The sequence below is a fragment of the Abramis brama genome (genome assembly GCF_963993115.1).
Source record: "Abramis brama genome assembly, chromosome: 16".
Taxonomy (NCBI): domain Eukaryota; kingdom Metazoa; phylum Chordata; class Actinopteri; order Cypriniformes; family Leuciscidae; genus Abramis; species Abramis brama.
The window spans coordinates 31,573,790-31,597,996 of NC_139978.1; the positions used below are offsets into that span (position 1 = coordinate 31,573,790).

At 36.9% G+C, this 24,207-nt stretch overlaps 1 protein-coding gene across 1 annotated transcript; it reads left to right on the top strand.

The window, feature by feature from the left end:
• The first annotated feature begins 532 nt into the window (after positions 1-532).
• On the top strand, positions 533-23,929 carry ptpn18 (protein tyrosine phosphatase non-receptor type 18). The gene is made up of 17 exons (XM_084138601.1): positions 533-803; positions 3,932-4,040; positions 9,606-9,682; positions 9,902-9,997; positions 10,104-10,142; positions 10,229-10,297; positions 10,517-10,579; positions 10,942-11,084; positions 11,477-11,543; positions 11,858-11,935; positions 12,775-12,852; positions 15,273-15,355; positions 16,634-16,950; positions 18,305-18,336; positions 18,793-18,826; positions 20,023-20,112; positions 21,517-23,929. Exons 1-17 carry the CDS (start codon positions 705-707, stop codon positions 21,588-21,590), a joined length of 1,548 nt encoding a protein of 515 aa, XP_083994727.1. The 5' UTR covers positions 533-704; the 3' UTR covers positions 21,591-23,929.
• Positions 23,930-24,207: the final 278 nt, after the last annotated feature.

A 24,207-nucleotide genomic window follows, 5' to 3' on the forward strand; every position in this document is an offset into this window, starting at 1 on the left:
AAGCGCTTTTTTGTATATGTGTATTTTCTTAAACCAGCTTATAGAACAGTTTTCGCCAAAAAAAATAGGCTTATTTTGGCGAAAACTGTTCTATAAGCTGGTTTGGTGTCAAAATGACTATCGGGCAGATCAGTTCAGCATGTGTAAGTTCCTGCTTAACGTTACAAGTTTGGAAATAACTTTAGCAATTGTGACATTACGTGAATTGTGGTCGCTGGACATCTTTCTTTTTCACTTTCACAATAGACGGCAAGGATTTTAGCACTACTGTAACATAGTGAAGAGCAAAGGTGTCTTTACTTTACTCTGTAATCGACGATTTCTCTGTTTTATTATTAGTAGTGTTATTATAGCGTTCTCGTGCTGCCACAAAGGATGATGGAAAATGTAGGCAAGCTAAATGAGGAAGTTGTACTACTGGTTTGGTTTCTCCCTGTACCGCTTCAGGTGAGGTTCTGACCGCGGATTGGCTGGAATGATAAAGTGGGTGTGGCGACGGCTGATGATTGACAACGCCGAACATGAAGGTGACCATTGACCAACAACAATCAGCGGGAGAAACTTCCCTGTGTCAGTTTTGCTGCCTGGATAACTTCACCAAGACGGAAACAGGGCATATTAGCTGCTAAATGATCATATATTTGTGGTGAAGAAAGTTAGAAGAGTCCAGTATGACACAGTAAGATGCTGATGAGAGTGATTATATGGTGATGGAAGCGCACCTGTTGAGGTTCGTGGAGCGGGTCCGCAGTTTGTCCGACCATGACAGCGGTCTTGACCAGCTCATCTCCACCGAGTTCAGCGTAAGTTCTAAACTTTTATACTTCCTTTTTTAGTTAAATATATAATTGCCAATGCTTCATATTACTTACCAGATCGTATCAGTATAAATAAGTTGACATACGATGCTATTAATATGTTTTGGGATATTGTCATGATATGTAGCCTATAGTCAATAGTCAAAATGTCATTACAACAAACTTCTCTTTGTGTAACGTTTTGCTTGAAAAGTGTTATTGTGTTATTTTTATTGGTATGTGTGTGAACCCTTATGGAAATACTGTAGTGATATCATGGTACAGTGATGGTAATACCATACTTTGGGAAATACACATAGCCTACAGCGCTCTCAGGCAGGCTACCATGGTGCATTTAAAAAGAATGGTACCATAGTACTTTTGAGTACTTCTTTGTAAGTGAAGTTCCTTGGAGTAGTGTAGAGACCATGGTAAATGGATTTGGAAATCATTCAGTTCCATTGATATCAAAGGACCACCACTGTATTATTGCATTACCATGTTTTTTTAGGCATGAAACCATGGTAATGATAGCAGTATTTGAAGTACTTTGTGTAAATACCATGGTATTTGATTAGGGTAATGAAAGTTCCATGGAATTACCATCATATACTGAATCATCACTATACCGTGGTGCCATTAGACTACGTTTTTGTGTAAATATATGATCAATTTATGGACATTTCTAACTACATGAACGTGCTTTCGTTTTTAATTTTGTAGCTAATTTTATGAGTGAGAGTTAGTTTTAGAGTTAGTTTAGTGTTAAATATATTTTAGACAACCGTTTATTTACATGTTTCTTTGCAAATGAGTTGATTACTGCATGCTAGATAAAAAACAATTCACAGAACATTTGCATGAGCAACAGTAAACAGCTGAAAGATCTTTCTGCTCATTCCACTCGAGCTTTTTTCATTTCAGAATCTTAAACCCAAGATTCTCTCAAAGTTATGAACAAATGTTCTTCCAGTAATGTTAATAGAATGTTCATTCAAAGATATGTGGTCTTTACTAACATTCTCAAAACATTGGCACACACACAACCTTGTTGTGTTATTTTGGTTTAATGCTGTGAAGCTGCTTTGATGCAATCTGTATTGTGAAAAGCGCTATATAAATACACTTGACTTGACTTGACTTGACTTGACAAAAAAAACTTTATTTATACATCTTTCATCTAACATTTTTCTAACATTTTTAAACCGTGCTACTTTCAGAAGTTCCCTTAATGATTTCTCTAACGTTCTTATAACCAAAGAAACAAAGTTTTCAAAACCTCAGTTTTTTTAAAAATGTTTTAAACTTTCAGAGGACATTCAGAAATAATGTTTTCATAACTTAATAGGAACATTAGCAAAACGTTCTAGAGTATATTTACGTTAGCTGGGAAGAGGATTGTGGTTGTATTGAGTGCACTTTACATACACTACTGGATAATTAACTGTCCTGTTTAGATGTGAGAGCTCTGACACATTGTACCATAGCCTATATCATATATCTATATATATATATATATATATGTGTGTGTGTGTGTGGATAGATAGATAGATACAGTACACACACACACACACACACACACACACACACACACACATACATACATACATACTCACATAGGCCTACATGCACGCATACATACATATAGAAACACATACATACACACACATTTATATATATATATATATATAGAGAGAGAGAGAGAGAGAGAGAGAGAGAGAGAGAGAGAGAGAGAGAGAGAGAGAGAGAGCTCCATATAATATTTAAGACATTTATGTTGTCTGCCAGTGAACTTTAATAATCTAAAATCATAATTATCTTAGACTTGAAGGGATAGTTCACCCAAAAAATAAATAAATCTGTCAACATTTACTCACCCAAGTTGTTCCAAACCTGTATGAGTTTCTTTCTTCTGTTGAACATAAAAGAAGATCATTTTGAAGAATAAGGGTAACCAAACAGTTGACAGGCACCAATGACTTTCTTCCACTAAAATACTATGGAAATCAACTGGTTACCGACATTCTTCAAAATGATCTTCTTTTATGTTCAACAGAAGAAAGTAACTCATACAGGTTTGGAACAACTTGGGTGAGTAAATGTTTTATTTTCTTTTATTTTTTTTGGATGAACTATCCCTTTAACTGTTCGTTATTACATTCTACTGTGGTTACAATGATACCAACGTTTTACAGAAGTATCTGTTGCTTTTTGACTCGTTTGGCTGCATTAGTGAAAGTAAGAGGGCATTTGTAAGAAGCACAATCTACAGTTCCTCATTGAGTTTCTCGGTTTTTAACTACTGGCAGCATTCAGAAGATGAAGCGTCTGTGGAAAAAAACACTTGACACTCTAGTGCTTGTGGTAAATGGGTCAGAAATTGTTTGTGATGCTCTGTGGCTTCTTTTACAGAAACCCAACCAAGAGCATCGTATTGAAAATAACGCATGTGAGGTGATTTTAAGAAGTGGAAGTACAACAGAGAGCAGGTTTAGTCTGTGGCTGCCTCTATTTAAAGACATTCATTACTTGTTTGTTTGTTTGAGATGAGTTGCCGGCTTTTCGCTAGCAACTCCTAGGTCCGTTTCACACGTACTCCAGTTTGTATACGGATTTCAGCATTTATTAGAGCATTCACACTGCACATGCTGGGTGACAAGCGAGTTGCAGGATCGGTGCGGTGAAGCAGTGCACAATGGCCACTTGCTGCTTCCACACCGCATACAAACTAGATATGCGCTGCAAAGGATCATGTGTGAAACAGGAATGCATAAATGGATCAAAAGTATACCTTGAATGCAATGCAAATCCCTTTGCATCTGCCAAATTCATGAATGTACTGTAAATGTTTAAGTTAATTAATGTTATACTTTCAGTATTTTTGGTCATAGTAGCATAATAGCATTAATCTGGGTTTGATCTGTAATGTTTCAAAACCACATCCACCCTCAAAAAAGACCCTTTCATGGCTTTTATGAGCTATTAAAAAGGAATTCACCATAGCATAACAAGCAACAGGATGCCACCTTGTGGTCAGATGTTGCAACCGTGATGTATTTAAAAAACAAAAACAAAAACAAATAAAATATATATTTTTGATCTCATACCTGTATGTTTTCTCTTTCCTTTTTCAGTTGATACGACAGAAAAGTGCATCATTGAAAATGGAATGTGGCCTGACCACTGCGGCAGGAGAAATCAAAGAAAATGTGAAGAAAAACCGCTATAGGGATATTCTACCCTGTACGTAGTCTTATCAGAGAAGGTTTATTTGAATTCTATTAAAGGTTATTAAGGCTTTTTTTTTGTGAAACAGTTTCTGTAATTAAATTCAGTGCAATTCACGCCATGCAGTTGTTATAAAAAAATATGTGTTAGCTGATAACATGGACATGACATTTATTGTTTTTTCCAACATCAACGTTTTAGGTTAAAAGTTCCGTTAAATTCAGTGCAATTCAGTTTAGTCCTGCAGTGAGACTTCAACAAATTAACTTTATTAAATATATACTTTTAATGTTAATATGCAGTCAGAAAAGCTGCTTGCATAATTCTACAATAAAAATGTTGTCAGTGCTTAACAATAAGGCTTTTTGTGCTGGCCCAGTCAGACTAATATTTTCACTCGTCCCTCCACAAACTATATTACATTTATATTTATATTTTATTAAATAAATATTTATATTTTTCATTAAACATTACTTTTTTAAACAGTTTGCAATAGTTTATTGTTTATATAATAACTAATAAAACATTTTACAGCTCATGACTCAGAAAAACAATGGCATATATGGTGTTTTTTTCAGTGCAATTCACGCCATGCAGTTGTTATAAAAAAATATGTGTTAGCTGATAACATGGACATGACATTTATTCATCAAATCCAAGATGGCAGCTAGTCTAAGGTCTGCTCAGTTTCTCTCTCTGGACTGATTTCATTTAAATGGATTTCATAGTATTTTACTCCTTTTAAGTTGTAGTTTTAAGTTGTACAAGTCATTTATATGGAAATTTCATCTTGAACTTTTAAGAAGATTGTGGTCTACTATGAGTTTAAAAATGACACTATACCTCTGCTCTGAGCTAACTTTGCTAACCTGAGCCTGATCCAAATGATCCTATTAGCCCAGGCTAAACAGAGCTAGGCAAACGGGCTTGAGCCTGCTACATTCTCCTGGAGTTTGGGCTAACCGGCCTGAGCCTGCTATATCTCCTGGAGCTTAGGCTAACCAGCCTGAGCCTGCTACATCCTCTTGGAGCTTGGGCTAACCAGCCTGAGCTTGCTACATCCTCATTGGAGCTTGGGCAAACTAGCCTGAGCCTGCTACATCCTCTTGGAGCTTGGGCAAACCAGCCTGAGCCTGCTACATCCTCTTGGAGCTTGGGCTAACCAGCCTGAGCCTGCTACATCTCCTGGAGCTTGGGCTAACCAGCCTGAGCCTGCTACATCCTCTTGGAGCTTGGGCTAACCAGCCTGAGCCTGCTACATCTCCTGGAGCTTGGGCAAACCAGCCTGAGCCTGCTACATCCTCTTGGAGCTTGGGCTAACCAGCCTGAGCCTGCTACATCTCCTGGAGCTTGGGCTAACCAGCCTGAGCCTGCTACATCTCCTGGAGCTTGGGCTAACCAGCCTGAGCCTGCTACATCCTCTTGGAGCTTGGGCTAACCAGCCTGAGCCTGCTACATCTTCTTGGAGCTTGGGCTAACCAGCCTGAGCCTGCTACATCTCCTGGAGCTTAGGCTAACCAGCTTGAGCCTGCTACATCCTCATTGGAGCTTGGGCAAACTAGCCTGAGCCTGCTACATTCTCTTGGAGCTTGGGCTAACCAGCCTGAGCCTGCTACATACTCCTGGAGCTAGGCTAGCGGGCCTGGCCTGCTTCATTCTCCTGGAGCTTGGGTTAACAAGCCTAAACCTGCAACATCATTTTGGAAGCTGGGCCATACTCTACAAGATAAACTGGTACTTTTATTAGTCAATTTTACTATTAGTAAATTAATGACGATGGCATTTTTCTTAATTTTCTTATCCCTGTTGGTCACTTGGAACTTGAAACTGGGCACTGATCCTAGGGTGAGTTGTTTTAAAAATATGGTGGGCATACAGGAAACCTACTTTAGTGGCACAAAAACCAGTATTGACATGCACCAGGAACCATTACACTTTTGTTGGAACCTGGACTTCTGGATGGATCAGTATTGGGATTTGCCTAAACTGCAGAATTTTTTTGCTTTGTATAATTTGTCGTTCTCAATTAATGATAGGCATTGCCTGGTTTCAGCATATGATAGGCCGGCTTCAAAATATACTGTGAAATGCAGATTGATTATTACACTACTCCTACTTCTATCTGGAAATGTGCAGCCCAATCCTGGCCCCTGTTTGCAATGTGTTTTGACCCCTGCTGAATTTAAATCAATGCCTGGACTTAAATTTGTTCATCTTAATGTTCGCAGTTTACTACCCAAAATGGACATGGTTAGAATTTGGATTGAATCTACAGATGCAGACATAGTGATAATTTCGGAAACATGGTTGACGAAATCAATTACTAATGAAGATATAAATGTGCATGGGTATAATGTTTTTCGCAGTGACAGGCCGAAGAAAGGTGGTGGCGTAGCTATCTATGTTAAGTCAAGATTTGGTGCATCAGTTGTTCTGTCTGAGTCTTTTTGTAAGCAAATGGAGTTTTTGGCCTTAAATGTTGAGATATTTAAGTCCCTTTCAATAACTGTTGTGGGGTGTTATAGACCTCCATCGGCCTCCAGGGAGGCTTTATCATCTTTAAAGCTTCTTTTGTCCAGATTAAACTATAGGGAACTTTTATTGGCCGGGGACTTGAATTGGGACTGGCTAAGTGATGGTTCTGATGAATTTAAATCTTTGTGTGATTCTATCAGTCTTAGCCAGTTGGTAAATGTACCTACAAGGCCTAATCTCAAAAATCCAGATAAATCTACTTTAATCGACTTGATTCTAACAAATGTCCCTCATAAATTTTTATCCATGGGTGTCTTTTGTAATGATCTGAGTGATCATTGTGTTATTGCTACTTCGAGAGGCAGTAAAATACCCAAATGTAAATCGCAAATTATTAGAAAGAGGAATTTGAAAAACTTTAATGAACAAGCCTATCATCATGATTTATCTTTGATTAACTGGGGACAGCTAGGCCTGTTGCCTGACGTTGAGCTTGCCTGGACACTTTTTAAGGAGAATTTTGAGAAAATTGTAAATAAACATGCTCCTTGGACAAAGTACAGAGTGAAGGGACGGGAAAACCCTTGGTTTTCTCCAGAGTTGTCAGACATTATCCATCAGCGAAATGTGGCATGGGCTAAAGCTAGAAATGGTGATTCTGCCACTGACTGGTCCATTTTCAGACAACTAAGAAATAAATGTACCTCTCTTATTAAAAAGGCTAAATCAGAATATTATTTATCAGTTACAAGTGAAAACCTCAATAATCCACAGAAATTCTGGAAAGTCATCAAGTCTCTTTCGGTGAATAAAAGTAATGAAGCCCTCCCAAAATTTGTCTTAAAAAACTCTCTCCCAGTCTATGACAGAGTTGATGTCTTAAATTGCTTTAATGAGCATTTTGTATCAGTTGGTTCTCTGTCCGAGTCGACAGGAGTAGTCGCTGTTACTCCATGCACAGACCCCCCAGTGTTTTCTGGAGAGCCTTTTAATTTTGTTTCTTTTACTGTGCAGCAGGTGCACGGAGCTCTTAAAGCGTTAGATCACAGAAAACCTCCTGGACCAGATTTAATAGAGCCTTACTTTTTGAAAAAGGCGGCTGATTTTGTTGCAGAGCCCCTTACAATTCTTTTTAATCTGTCAATTCAAAACAATGAAATACCATCAGTTTGGAAGTCAGCTTTTGTTACTCCCTTGTTTAAAGGAGGTGATCCAGCAGTTTTAACTAACTATCGGCCTATATCTAATTTGTGTGTTTTGTCAAAAATTTTAGAATCCCTTGTTTCAGACCAAATAAAAGAGTTTTTATACTCAAATGAACTCCTTTCTAAACTGCAATCAGGCTTCAGGAAAAAGCACAGTACCATTACTGCTGTTACAAAAGTAATTAATGACATACTTGTCGCTCTTGATAGAAAGCAATTCTGTGCATCACTTTTTCTTGATCTGTCGAAAGCTTTTGACACAGTGGACCATGCTGTTCTAAAGCATAGGCTTCTTTGTCTGGGATTGTCTGATTGTGTAGTTTTCTGGTTCATGAATTATCTGAGTGACAGGACTCAGTGCATTAAATGTGATGGTTTATGTTCTGCATTAGTGAAGGTCCACAAGGGGGTGCCACAAGGCTCAATATTAGGTCCTCTCTTGTTTATTATGTATATAAATGAATTAAGCCACAATGTGTCGGATGCTAATATGCATTTCTATGCTGATGACACGATTATTTATTGTTTTGGATCATCCCCAGCTAAAGCGGTTGAGTCTTTGCAGAAAGCTTTTGATGTGGTTCAACGCACGCTTATGCAGCTTAAGCTGGTTCTCAATGCTGATAAGACCAAACTGATGCTGTTTAGTAATACTAAGAAGGTTTCTCAAGCTCCTCCTCCTGTGTTCACTTTGTCTGGAAATGTCATAGAGTTGGTTCATTCTTATAAGTACCTTGGTATCTGGCTTGATGATGCTCTCACTTTTAAGCCTCATATAGACAACCTCGTGAAGAAACTCAAACTTAAATTATCCTTTTTCTTTCGAAATAAATTTTGTTTTTCTTTTAAAGCAAAAAAGCAGCTAGTCACTGCAACATTTTTATCTGTCTTAGATTATGGAGACCTGGTGTATAGGACCGCTTCAGCACAATGTCTGCATAAGATTGACACTGTTTATCATGCGTCTCTGAGATTTATTACGAATTGTAAAAACTTGACCCATCATTGTGAATTATATTCCAGAGTGGGATGGCCATCGTTGTCCAACAGGAGATCAGGGCACTGGCATATTTTTATCTATAAGGCCATGCTTGGTCTGTTGCCATCCTACATCTGTAGTTTAATTACATGGAGAAGTGTTGGTTCTTATTCATTGCGATCAAATGATCACTTGCTGCTCTTTGTTCCATTTGCCCGTACAGAACTGGGAAAAAGGGCTTTTGTCTACTCCGCTGCTTCTGCATGGAACTTTTTGCAAAAAGACTTGAAATTATCTGAACTTATTTCCTTAAATGCTTTTAAATCCAGATTGAGAGAACCTGAAATGACCTGTTTAAATTGTAAATGTTTTTAATTATTTGTGTTGTATAACTTTTATAAATGTAATTGATTGTGTTTTTGCTGCCTCTTGGCCAGGACTCCCTTGAAAAAGAGGTTTTTAACCTCAATGGGACTTTCCTGGTTAAATAAAGGTTAAATAAAAAAAAAATAAAAATTTTTATTATTTACAACCCATTTAACTGATGCTAAGACTAACACTTTTTGTGTGTTCGTATATTACATGCTTTAATATCCTATCAGGATTTTCACATCTGACAGTGAGCTCAGATCTCATCAGCTCTGAAATATATGTGACTCACAGTTCCTCTCAGTGTGACACAGAATAATGCACTCAAGTTATTTTACATGATTATCTGTCACATCTGTCAAAACATGCCTCCTATAGTTAACTTACAGTACTGTTTTTTTGTTTTTTGTTTTTTTAGCATTGCAATGCCAAAAGCATGTCATAATATTTCATAACAGTGTGTTTCCTGATAAATTATTATGAGTTATTCACACTGATGAGAGGAAAAATATGCAAATCCTTGTTATTATTTTGTATTTTTTTGTATTCCAGATGATCAGTCCAGAGTCTGTCTAACTCCAACCACATCTGAATATGAATCTGATTATATTAATGCCAGCTTCATCAAGGTACTGCAGTGTTTTAACTTCAACACTTCTTATTTGGAGCATTATGTACTTTTTTTGTGATGGAAAAAATCCTTTTTAAGAACGTAGTAGTTCATTTTGTACAGTATGTGTAAGACACATTGGTGTAGAGGTAGTTTTGTCCAGATAGTTTTTGAAGCATTGATAGATAGAAATTCTTTTTGTTGTATTATTATCATTTTCTATATTGTTCGCCACTAGGGAGCTGTTAAGAACAAGCTGTATATTGCCACCCAAGGCCCTGTGAGCAGCACTGTGGTTGATTTCTGGCGTATGATTTGGCAACACAATGTAAAGGTAATTTTTTTTTTTCTATAATTATGCATTATAGCTTCAATGCATAATTTTATTGCTTTTGAACTATTTCCACTTTTTAAAGTCTGGTCTGTTCTTTTTTTGTTAGGTCATAATCATGGCCTGTCGTGAGATTGAGATGGGAAAGGTAATCTTAATATTTCCTTTGTTGTTCTGTGTCATATGCCTGTCATTTTCTTGCCATTTACTGTTTTAACAACCTCTGTTGTTTAGAAAAAATGTGAAGTCTACTGGGCATCAACCACAGACACATCCACTTTTGGTCCCTTTACAGTCTCAACTGTAAGTGTTTTCTGTGCTTCTCAACAATGAACAATGTGTGTAATTCAACAGTTAGGTCTAAGAGACAGGATATTGGTCTTTCACAACAGTTCCTTTTGATGTTATCTCCATGCTTCATGAATTTTTTGTCCGTTTTTTGTCTGCAGTTTGATGCAAAATGCAGTTGCAAGGCCCCACTAGATGAAGTTCTCCTGATTACTGTCATTTTTATGTCTTTAGTTTGATGAGCTGCGACCAAATGAGGAAGTCGTTGTTCGGACGTTGGTGGTAAAATATTGTGATGTAAGTGTTGTCTCCTGTGTGTCATAAGTAGATGTGATATAGACCTGACATAATGTAATTGTTTAAGAATAGATATATATATATAGATATATAGATATAGATATATAGATGAGATGTTATGGTGAACTGTTCCTTTGAGAGTGTTTCTATTTAAAGAAAATCTGTCAAACCACAAAATTGCAGTGTACTTCATTTTGAGTGTCTTGTAAAACACTGTTTACTCTGAAACGGTTCCAAACAAGCAACCGCTATCACCACCTCAGTGTGTGATGTTTCACATTTTAGCTCATTTCAAACATTGTAATTTGGTGTAGAAACCATATTCCGTTCATAGGTCAAAACTCGCCATCTTTTCCACACAGGAAGCTCGTAAAGTGTTTCATTTCCAGTATACTGCCTGGCCGGACCATGGAATTCCAGACATGCCGGATGGCATTCTGGGTATGATGGAGTTGGCTCGCCAAAAACAGAGCAACCAGACGGACCCTGTAGTGATCCACTGCAGGTCTGTATCACACACACAGCCGTCTCTGTTTTTTTCTGTGCCTCTGACAAATGACCCATCTGCCCATGAAAATTCATCAGGTCGTGTCCGTCCGTGTTGTTAGGGTGCAGCAGGGGCCGGCCTGTGTTCCTCTGGTTCCATGCATTTTAATGGCACCATTTAAATGAAGTGAGACATGTTAAATATTCAGCACCTGATGTGGCGCTGGAAAAGCCTGTTAACTTCCAGACTTCAGCACAGATTCACTCATTACCCTCTCTCTATATACATGAGAGAGGCTCTGTCCAACAATATGGCCCATAATTCCCCCCGTGACCCTCTGAACCGAGACTCTGGGGAGAATGGATCATATCATATGGTATGGAAATGTGACAGCTTCTCTTGCTTTACAGTGCCGGGTGTGGTAGAACCGGGGTCATTTGTGCAGTTGACTATGTCAATGATCTACTACTGACAGAGGTATTAACATCATAACCAATACAAAATGTATATACAGTGCATGAAGGTGAAACATACAGTGTGTGTGTGTGTGTGTGTGTGTATGTGTGTATATATACTGTATATATATGTATATATATATAATGTTTGTAGCAACATAAAAATACGAGAGAGATAGAGAGAGAGATAGAGAGAGAGATAGATAGATAGATAGATAGATAGATAGATAGATAGATAGAAATGCCATTGAAAGAACACATGCTAGAAATCAATACTATTAATGTGATTTGATCTGACTAAAAAAACATTACATACATACATTACTTTATTTTCAGCAAATACAAGAGGATTTTAATATATTTGACCTGATATTAGAGCTCAGAAGACAGAGACCTTCAGCTGTGCAGACCAAGGTGACATTACAAATTTGTTTTTGTTTTTTGCATGGCACAGATAATAGAAAGCATCTACAACTTAAAGGGATGGTGTGTTATTTGGGAAAAGCATGTAAAAGTCCTGGCAGAAAGCGATGCTTAAGGATGTAGTGTAACGATGAATTATTGTTTTTTCCGAAGTGTTGACAACTTAGTGTTAACTAATAATTGTTCCAAACTGGTACTACCAACAAAATATTAGTGCATTCCTGGAAATGGGCGTCGTTACACCACATCCTTATGTATCGCTTTCTGCCAGGACTTTTACGTGCTTTTTCCAAATATGGAAGTGACCTCAACGTCCGGGTTAGCGGTAGCATGAGCCATCAGGCAAGTGTTATTTAAATAAACTCCTGATGTACATACAAACTTTCCAATGCCTTGTTTTATGAGCACAGAACCTATTTGTACTACTGTAGAAGTTTGCTACCATTCTGCGCATTATTAGTGGGGTAATTTACGAGATACAGCCTTGGATCCATTAGCGCCTGCACTAAGCCATTCGGCTGATATCTTAAATAAGCTCTAACTTTAATGATGTTCGACTAAGGGAAAAAAGGCTTCTGGGGGGGTGTTTGGCTTGAGGTCATGGTGCTAAGGACCCTAGGTTGATTTTACTCCGAACCATCCCTTTAAGTTCTTCAACTGTAATTGAACCTTCTGCCCATTAAAGTAAAATATCAAAGCCTTGATGCATAAGCTATGTTTTTTATCTAATCCAAGCACATGGATAGGCCCATCCAACCCTGTCTGTCATATTCCACAACACCATGTGAATTCCTGATGTCATTTTGTCATGTTTATGTGAATCTCCTCAGGAGCAGTATGGATTTGTCTTTCATACGGTTGCTCAGATGTTTCAGAAGGTCTTGCAGGAGAAAAACAAGAATACAGAGGTAAGACGCACACTGCTGCTCAGAAGATCTTTTTTTTATTGAAAAAAGATTAATATTTCTATTTTGTCAAGGATGCATTATATTGATCAAAAGTGACAGTAAAGACATTTTTAATGTAATAAAAATTTATATTTCAAATAAATGCTGTACTTTTGAACTTTCTATTTATCAAAGAATCCTAAAAAAATATAAAGATACAAAAATATCGTCATTATCAACATTTATAATAAAAAGAAATGCTTCTTGAGCAGCAAATCAGAATATTAGAATGATTTCTGAAGGATCATGTGACACTGAAGACTGGTGTAATAATGTTGAAAATTCAGCTTTGTCATCACAGGAATAAATTATATTTTAAAATAGAAAACATATTTTAAGTTGTAATTATATTTCAAAATATGACTTGATAAAGTATGTTTGACAAAATAAATGCCGCTTTGGTGAGCAGAAGAGACGTTTGTACGGTAGTGTAACTAAATCCAATTTAAAGGGATAGTTCACCCAAAAAAACAACAACATTTCTATCATCATTTCCTCACTCACATGTCGTTCCAAACCTGCATGATTTTCTTTTATACTTTCATACTATCTTTCATACAATAAAAGTAGTCCATATGACTTGTCCACTATATTCAAAGCCATCTAAATTCATATGACAGCTTTTAGTGAAGAACACACTAAAATTTAAGTTGCTATTCATTGATAATCGTCGCCTCTGCCATAGCGCTGAAATTCACTTTTAAATACTAAAGTCTTACGGGTTTGGAATGACATGACAGTAATTAATGACAGAAATTTTGGGGTGAACTAACGCTTTAATCAAACAACAAAACACAGTTTTAACAAAGATTAATATAGATTTAATTTATACAGTGTGTATTATACCATAGTGTTATTTAACATTTAGGCCTAATTATTACATGTCTGTACTACAGTTAGACCTTACTTTATTTGTAACTTTGTTATATTGTATTTATCTATGCTTGTAATTAGTGTATTTGATCTTATTTTTGACTGACTGTTCACTTGCCTCCAGTCATGTTTGAACTGTTGATGACATGCATCTTTGGATGTATTTTTAATACATCCAAAGAACTGAAACTCATACTATTTGCAGACGACACGAATATATTCTACAGTAGTGACGATTATAATGAGCTCATAAATATGGTAAACGGAACTAAATATAATAAAAAAGTGGATGGACACAAATAAATTATCCTTGAATATAAATAAAACTAAGATAATGATGTTCGGTAATCGCAACAAAATGTCTGAACAGAGAATAAGTACTGATGGTACCCAAATTGAAATTGTGAGGGAGAATACATTTTTGGGAGTAATAATTGACAGTAAATTGTCATGGAAACCCCATGTCAGACACATAAAAACATAAATCTCCAAAAGCCTCTCAATTATAAATAAAGTAAAACTATACCTTGATGAAAATGCACTCCGTACTTTATACTGCACCCTGGTACTACCATACCTTATGTTTTGTGTTGAAGTGTGGGGAAATAATTACCAGAACACAATAAATCCTCTGATCATATTACAGAAAAGAGCTGTGAGGATCATTCACAAGGTTGGTTTTCTAGAACATACTCATAATCTGTTTACGCAGTCAAAGTTGCTCAAATTTGATGATCTTGTAAAATATAATACATCAATAGTCTTATATAAAGCATGTGCTCAATGTTTCCTTACCATCGTTGGTATATTGTCCATTACCATTGTTGGCATTGTTTATTCTTCTTACATTGTTGGTATAAACTGTTGCTATAATAAATACTTGTTACTTGTGGTAACGCCACCATGATATAACATTTGTAAACAATCCGTGAGCAAAGTAACAATGAAGCTCAATGTATTAATCACTAAATGGGGAACTGGGGTGGGATTAAATAAGTTGTCTTCTTCCCACTCCCTTTCAGGCAGAATTCGATCGTCATATTTAAATACTGTATATTCTGTTTTTGCACTATATGACTTAACTATATTTTGTCTACCTTGTACTTTTCTGTGCCATTGCCTGAAATAAACGAATAAACGAAACGAACGAATAAACAAACTGTATTGGTTAGGCTAGTAGTTTTTGCTGTGGTATCGAAGTACTTAAAGTGTGCTTTAAGTAATAAATTAAAAGTACAACCATGTTGTTTAAAATAAAATCTCTCTGCCATTGCATCTCGCATGTTTACATCACATCTTGTTTTACTTCCTCAAGACCTTGAGCCCTGAGCTTTAAAAAGGCAGTTTAGCAGGAAACACGTTTGCTGTGTGCTTCCTCTATGCAAATGCTCAGGCATCCTTCAACAGTTGAACACAGACACTCTGTGTAGCTGCTCTCCCACACCGAGTACGTATTTCACTATTTGTTTGTCTTTTTTCTTTTTTTTCTTTTATATTGGAAACACAAGACTTCGACCTCTCTGTACATCAATGCGGTTTCACCGAAGGCTTCATTGAAATTAGGCAGCCTCAACGTACCTCCTAAAACACGGTAAGACCACAAATGACCCTCATTTCCAAATTTCTAACTTCGTTTGACTGTTTGCGGATGTCTGTGATTAAAATCAGTGGTGGCCACACAGCCAGAGGCCAATTTGAGATTGACAACAGCGCAGTTCTGCTAACTACGGCGCCGTGCGTCACACAGGTGGACTCAGCCAAGATGCAAGCTGTTATTGTCGGTTTTGTCTCGCACACCACACTTTTCTTGTCAAACACTTAACTTCATCAGAGTTAATGTGAGTTAATCTCCTGAGTCATCGCTGGATATATTTCTTCGCACAGTGGGATTCATGGTAGCGTTTCTGCTTTGCATACAGATGAATATGACTTTTGTAATGAATATTGTGAAAATGTTAATATTTTGCATGACTGCATGTTTAGATCATACGGAGCATTTATTCATTTTTAAGTCGATGTGTTCTGTTATTGCAGTTCCCCTTGTGTCAATAACATATTTCTTAAGATATATTGAAAGCAAAAGTGACAATTGGTCATTATACGTTACTGTATATGGGGTCCCACAATGCACCAATGTATTCAAGATAACCAGAGCAAAATGTGAGTGAGGTGCAAGTCTTGCGTAACTGTATAATCTAATGCAATCTACATTGTCACAAATACCCATTGACTTATAAACTATCAATGTAATTGACATGCTAGTGACCTCATCTCTTCACCATAGTGAGGCTTATATTATGACTAGATTCTTGCTTTTTTTGTGGATGCTTGTCTGCGCAAAACTGTCCGCTGTGTTGCTAGCTAGTTGCTTGCAATGGTTGTTTCAAAGAAGTTCAACTGCAAGTCTCTAATATTCTGTCTGTAGATATGTCTATTTTTTTTTTTCTTGCCTATTTTATCGTCCAACAAGTCAGATCACAGAACGCCCCTAATAAGTGTACTTTATGGGATGGGAGGCGGGCACGCTAACAAAGATTCTAGAGACTGCAGCCTTTAGCATCAGTTGCTAGCTAACTAGTCTAACTACCTGGACTCCATTACACTCAATCCCCCTAATCCTCACTCCCATCCGGGTCACGGCACCAGTGTAACCCCTTTGGTTCTACTCGCATCGCTCGGAGCGGGATTTGGTATGGGAGGCGGACACGCTAACAAGTACGCTGAAGACTGCAGCCTCTAGCATCAGTTGCTAGTGCACCTCTTGAGGCCAGGGGAGTGAGGTTTACTCGCACAGCTCTTACTAGCTGGCCTCTGTTACTTTTCATTTCATGCCGACTTTAAATGTGTACTTGTCTGTCTATGGTTTCAGAAATCCTCCTCTCAAGCCCAGGCTTTCTCATCCTCCTCCTCAGATCAGGATGAACGACACTTATGCGGTCGTCAACAAGCCAAAACTGCAGCCCCCCAGCTCTGCCCCCCATTCGAACACTGTCCATTACTATGACAATGCTAATTCAGAGAAAAGCAATAAGAATGCTGTCTACAGTGCAGTTAAACCTAAAAACAGACCTGGATCACTCCTGCCTTCTCCCACCTCACCGGTTTATGACAGATCAACGACAGCCAATCAGAGAGGAGGACTGTCACCTAAAGTAATGGACCATGAGGGTTATGAGCTATTGCCAGGTAAGGGACTATTTGAATGGCTCGTATTTTTATTAAATTCGTCTTTTATTCCATAATTAGTGGTGGCTTTTTTCAATTTTCACCTGACGAATGAAACAAATAAAAATGTCAGTAGCCGTTAAGTAACCACGAAGCAACGACCCTGAACCAGTATTATTTTAGTATTATTTATATGCTGTTATAGTATTTATAAACTTTTGTAGTTTTATAGTTTTTAAAAATATAGTTTTTAGCTTTCATTTATTTTTGATTTCTGTTTAATTTAAGTAATTTACTCATTTACTTTAATACTGCAAATAAAACTTATTTTTTTCAGTTAGTTGCCAATGCAACATTTCTCAATTTGTTTAGGTTTTTAATCTAATCTAATATATTTTTATTTCACCTTTATTTCAGTTAATTAAAAAATAAAGATTTATTAGTATAATAGTTAACTAGACCAACAACACAGACATTGGTCAGTGCAAAATTTGAGCGTTGTGGATAGTTGCCAGGGCGTTGCTGCAGTTGCTACAGCGCTGTGGGTGGTTTCCAGGATGTTGATGTGCATTTTTTTTCAGGGTGTTGCTATGCACTTGCTAGGGTGTTCACGGAAAACCACACAAAACACCCTAGAAACTGCATAGCACCTATCCACAACACTCAAGTTTTGCACGGACCAAACACATTTTCTTATATACTGAGAATCTCGCTGAATTGACATTGAATTAAAGTAGACAAAAAACTGCAAACTCAGCTGAACACTAAAAGGAAGATCATTTCAGACAGAGGGAACTTGTTTGTTTTAGGGGAGTAAAGTTTGGAAACTTCTGCTTGCAGCTTTCACTGTCCTCTCATGACTGTTCTATTTGAGTTCTTCTCTTTCATGTGATCACCAGGGTATTCAGATCCCTCTCATTTGGTGTTTATCTGTTAAAAGTTCAGTTATTTTAAGCTCATATTTCCATATCTCTCTTCCCTTTTTGTTTCATCTATTATTGAACTTTTAAAGTATCAGGTGACAGGTGAAGTGTGTCATTTCTGTGCCACAAAACAGAAATAGTTAGGTTTTTTTTTCTTCATTTGCTGAGCCAAAGGGTAATACGTCAGATGTTTGTACAGCACCAGTGTTTACATACCAGTTACATATCAACCTACCAATGGCTTACTGTATGCTTTAATATGTAGATGGTATAAAGCCTAAAAATATATATATTTCGCCTTTTTAAAATTGTTTTAGAGGAAAAATATTAATTTGTTTTTGTAGTAGTAATAGTGGTGGTGGTCTGGTTATATACTTTTTATCAAGATAAAAAAATGTTTTTACAATTCTTTTATTCATGATTTCTGAATAAACCCTTTGTTTTTTCCTCAGGGGAGTTGAGGTCCATGAATAGAGATGCACAGGTAAATGATCTGATTGGTATTAAGATTCTGCAGTCATTTATGCTTGGCAGATGGATTCGTTCGGTTTTCATGTTAGCATATTAGATGTCAAATTAAAGTGCTAAGTACATATTAATCTTATATGACTCATTTATATGCAGCTATTGGCTCATATTTCCTCTCTGCACACTTGTAGATGTGTCAAATTTTTACTTTGTTTCACATTAGATACACATTCATCCTCTTCCTGTGATATGAGGCTTCTAGCTGAGATCACACTCACAAGTTAACAAGCTTTAGCAGACACTTACAGGCAGTACATTTAGTAAAAATAACCTGACAGATTGAATATTTCCACTGAATATGATTCTAATGTGTATTTGATTGATGATCACAGTCTTTGTAACCCTGATAATCACAGATGAAATCTGCAATCAATATAATTAAATCTAATTAAATGAAATTTGTGTTCCTCAGCCACAAGTTCCTCTTTCACGATCCCCAAGTGCAAGTAAGTGCGTTGTTATGTGTTAAATGTACTATGCAAGTTGGTCTGGAAAACAATGAAGTGACATTTACACATTATTTATACAGTTAAAAGATTTTCAAATAATTTATTCTACAAAAAAAATGCTTATGCTAAATGGGGTGTTGATTAATTTTATCCCTGTTTTATAATTATGATAAGGGATTTATTGTCTGTTAACTGAGTCTACATGGACTTTTTGTACTTTTAAAAAAAGTATTGTGCTGCGTCACAATTCACATACTATCCGTCCTAAATAGTATTCGAAATTAGAATTAGTGTATCCCAAATCATAGTACTGTATGTTGAAATGAGTATTCCGAATGGTCTGCTTTTTCCTGTTAGAATGTGAACGGCTAATATTGCCCACAACCCATTGCGCGTTGGACGAGGATTTAATTAGAACTACAAATAAAAAGTGTTAAAAAATATGTGCGAGTCCGACGGTAGTAGGGAAAGTAGAGAGGTTTAGATAAAGGGGTTTGAGTGATGAGTAATCAGTGTCTAACCTGACAAAAAGATATTTATTCAATGTTATCCACATTATATTTCATCTGCAACAGCATTGTGAACTTTTGTACAGACATGTTTGGTCATTATCTTTTAAATGCATCATTATGCAAATTGCAAATAGATGAGTCTCCGCATGAAAGACCCACGACTGGCAGATCAACGTGCTAGTTACTATATTACTCTGTAAATAAAGTAGTACATTAAATTAAATTGAATGTGAAGGATTTTAACTGTGACAAGATGATTGACAGGGCAGTTTAAACGGTGACAGGATGGGTGTAACTAAGCGACAGCTGTCCTTTAAAGTAGTATTATGTCTCAAAACTTGCCTAATCTTCTGATACACACAAACACGCATAAAAGTATGTACCTTTTCTTCACAAAAACAGTAGGCGAATTGGGACGCAGCATTGGTCACACTGCCAGGTGAATTTTGAAGTTGAATGACCTCATGTTATGTCATCAATCCACTTTTGAATGCTTTCAAATACAGACTATAAAGAGTAAGGTGTGTTGTTAGTGATGTAGGTGTCAATTCAGTTCCCCTAAGACTCCTTAGCGGCGCTATCTAGCAGTAAACAGGAAGTGTTAGATCAGTGTTGGTTTCAATCTAATGCTCTGAGGTTTGTTTTTAAGTTATTAAACATTGTTAAACATGTTTTTCTCAGCTGAGAGCCAATCTTCTACAGATGATGATTATGAATATGTGTCTAGCGTTGTCAAGGACACTAACAGCCCATTTGCTCCTGGCGGCCTTGGTGAGTTACACCATATGCACACTAAATCTTCATTCTGAACATAAGAAGATAAATATTTAGGTTTGGATGGGTTTTTGGACAAATCTGCTAGTTTCTAGTTTCTCAATCTTCAAAAACAATCTTATTGCACTCATGTAAATTGTCGTTTAGTAAATAAAAATAAATAAATTGCTGTTTTACAATAGGTAATCTGATAGATTGTCGGCAGTGCACAGCTTTCCAGACCACACACACACTTACAACCGCAAAAAAAGTGACATCAACGGGGTGGTTTCCTGGCCTTAAGCAACCGTGTTCATATCTGGGAAATGCCAACATTACTTTTGCTGTTGCTTGAATTTAGGGTTAGATGTTTAAACAAACCCCTATCTTTGTTATTAAAAGCAATTGTTTACTCAACAATATGTTTCCATCCAAAGGTGCAAATGAAACTTGTGTGCAAAATTGGAATATCGCATTAAAACATTTGCGAATAACGCACCGTTTCTATCCCATGTGTTCAAGAGAACAAACTTGTTCATATTAGCATGTGCTGAATGGGATTACCCAGCCAGAGGAGTACAGAGGAGACCAAGACCAACCAACCAAAACACACACACACACACACACACACAAAAGTGGCAAAATATCTGTAATAAAAATAGAAGTTTGCAATCAGGGAGGCAACTGTGGCTCTTTTGTCCTACATCATAAATGACTTGCATTTGAGATGCTGTGCAATGAAACCGATCCTCTGGTTGGTCCAATTCAATGACATCCTCTTGAGGCAAAGTCATGCAAGTTTTTTGTTGCGTATTGAGGGATTCCTTCAGTAAATGAGTTTCCATCGTAGTTTTATGCGCATGTCTTCTTATCGGATAAAAAAATAAATAAATTGACTCAATTGAGTGCATATGTTTCCATCCAGCATTTTTGTATCCCAAAATTTTAATAAAAATATGTCGATGGAAACATGAATTTTTCTTCTGTGGAGCAAAAATGACACTTTGAAAGAAAATTGGTTAGAAACTAGCAGTGTGAAGATTCTTCAAAAATCTTTGTTCCGTTGTCGCAATTCGAATTGCAGACGAATGAAGCTTTCACACTGAATGCTAAACGATTGAATGCCTTGAGCTGATTCACGGCTGCACGATAGGTGGCGCTAACCGAGAATACATTTTTCCTCATGTATGTATCTAGTAGGTTTTCCCATTCGGCTAATCTTCAAAATTAGCTGAAGGCTCGGCAAGCTCTTTCGATGAGGTTGTGTTCTTCAGAACATGTAAAATTATTACTGACCTAGATTTGATCCTGAACCAAGATCCATTTAAAATATCACTTCATATTGACCTGTGCTCTGTTATCTTGTGTTTCTCAGGGCACATGGTGATTTTAAACTTTGGCTTTGTTTGTCTTGCGCTTCAGGTTTCAACAGTCGCATAAAGAAACCCAAAGGCCCACGAGATCCACCGGCCGAATGGAGTCGTGCAGAAAGATGAAACCGCAACAGGTTTTAGGTTTTAAAAAAGTTAACCTGATGCACAGCTGTTTTTACACTGGGTAATAGAGCAACTATTTATTTCCTTCAGACGTTTCGCTTCTAGTTTTGTTTGTATTATGGTTTTAATTATTGTAGCAATTTATGATCATGTAGTTTAGTTTATTCATGTATTTGTGTGGCAACTTTAAGAAATTGAAAATTTTAGTTCTGATTTTAGAACTCATGTGTGATGTACAGTAAAAGGGGCTATTTTCTTCTTTTTTTTTTAGTTTTAGTCCACTTACGTTATTCACATTTGTATGTGCCATAATGGTAAATGTTGGTGGTAATCTGTATATGGTATGGTAATATATTCTGACATCTGTAAGTTGTTATTTAGGATGCTGTTTAGTTTCAGTAAATGTTCTTATTGGATGGTTTTCGATATGTTTTCATAGTACATCAAACCTTTTTATCTCAAGAAATCAAGGAACATTTGATATGACCTTTAGCAGGGGTGTCAAACCACAGTCCTACAGAGTTTAGTTCCAATTCCAAACTGCGTTATTGCACCCTTGAAGGGCACTTCGGTAACGGGACACCAATTGTTGGGGCGTTCCAAACAAATCAATCCCTTCCACAAATCCGTTAGATAAGGGAACATGCGATGGTCACTTCAAGGAAGTAATTCAATTGTTTATGGTCATGTGACCCAGGGTGGCAAGTCCTCACCTTTGATTTTAAATCTAGAAATGTGGAGAGAGTTGGAGTTAATGTATAAACAGAATAATTCAAGTCGTTTTGTTTTGTCGATATATTACGCACATTTTCGTCATGCATTTCATATTAAGTTTAAAAAAGTTTCATAGGTAAGAAATGTGTTTTAATGCTTTATGTGTTTAATGCTTAACTTATAAATATAAGAGCAGATTGGGAACACACACACGTATAAAGCATATTTTAAAAACTTAAATGTCATAAGTTTGTATCATATTAACAGCAATAATAAGATATTCCTTTGTTGTGGTAACATTCCATGTGAAGCTAATGAGGAAATGACTTGGTCTTTCATTGCTCCCTTTTCCAAGTGCGTTCTAGACGGTTTCATTATGACACACAAGCACCCTGCTCCCTCCAAAGCCCCCACTTCAAGGGATCTAGTACCCTTCAAAGTGAGTAGGGCATAGGGATGCTCGCTTCCGATTGGAATTTGCTCATACCTGTGGTTTTCAAATAAGCCTGAAGGACTTGACTAGCTGGATCAGGTGTGTTTAATTAATGTCGACGCTAACCTCTACAGGGCTGTGGCCCTCCAGGAACTGAGTTTGACATCCCTGATAAGTCAACAGCCTGTTTGTCATTGTTGCGATATGATGCATTTGTCAGTAGAGGGCAGCGTTGAGGTGTACCGTAGTTTCTCTGCATGGCACTCCCCAGAAAGACAGATCACTCGGGTCATAAAAATAAAGTCATTTACATACAATACAACATGTGCATAATTATTGATGCCACATCTTATCTATGAATCTACCCTTTTGATAGTTTACCATAAGAACATCTTAATGCATGACATGGTGTGCTTTGTATCAGAGTTTTAAATCCTGTGCAGACTATCTGTCCAATCTTAGCACTCATTCTGGAGATAGAACCATAAAACTTGCCCTCTAAACTCCAGTGCGATTTTATTTCCGTCATGAAAATCAATGGAATCTTAAGTTGTGCTTAAATCAGAGAGCACGTTTTCCCAGATGCTCGGCCTATTGGCAGCGTTCCTGGATGCGTGTTTTTGATGATGAATCATTCTTGCAGTATGGTAACAGCAATATCATGCAGAAATGCTGTGAGATGCTTTTTACACCATATCAAACATGCATCGTCTGGTTTAGACGGACTGCTTTTAATGTGGCCGCAGCATAAAGATTTGAAATCATATCCTGTCTGATGACGGAAGTGTCTGAAGACTTCTTATAAAACAGATAGATCTGGTCCTGGATGCTGATTGGTCAATATGCCGTTCGTGAAATACTGAGCATCAGTAATTTATATAGGTTGACTTTGTATGACATTTTTGCAACTGTGAAGGAAGATGCTATTTTTCAAGAATATAATGAATGAATATAAGCATGAATTGTGCTGACGTTATGAAGATGACATTCTGATTTTTTCAAATAAAGTTTCAGTGGCATATTTTTTCATGTAGAACATGTTGAATGTCATTGTCATCAGATGTTATTTTTAAAAGACTAACATGATTTACATGTATGTACTGTAAGTATGTTGTTATTTTCTTCAATATATTAATGTAATTATGTTTTTTTAATTTAATTTTTTTATATAAAAGGAACTGTCTTTTTCTTATGCTTTTTGTTTAGTGTGTGTATTATAAATGATGTACTGCTTACTGTAATACACCTTTGATCATTCGTGTTGCTGTACAAGAGCTGTCCAAAACAAAAATGATTATTATATCAAAAAGTCCCTGAAGATGTGTTTTAGCCTGAGGGAGATTTGCAAGGTGTTGCAGTCAACGGAGACTCATTTTTAGTCATGCAGTGAATATTTTGACTCCAGCCATGCTCCAACTAACTCTCTCTGTGTGTGTGTGTGTGCGTGCGTGCGTGCGTGCGTGTGTGTGT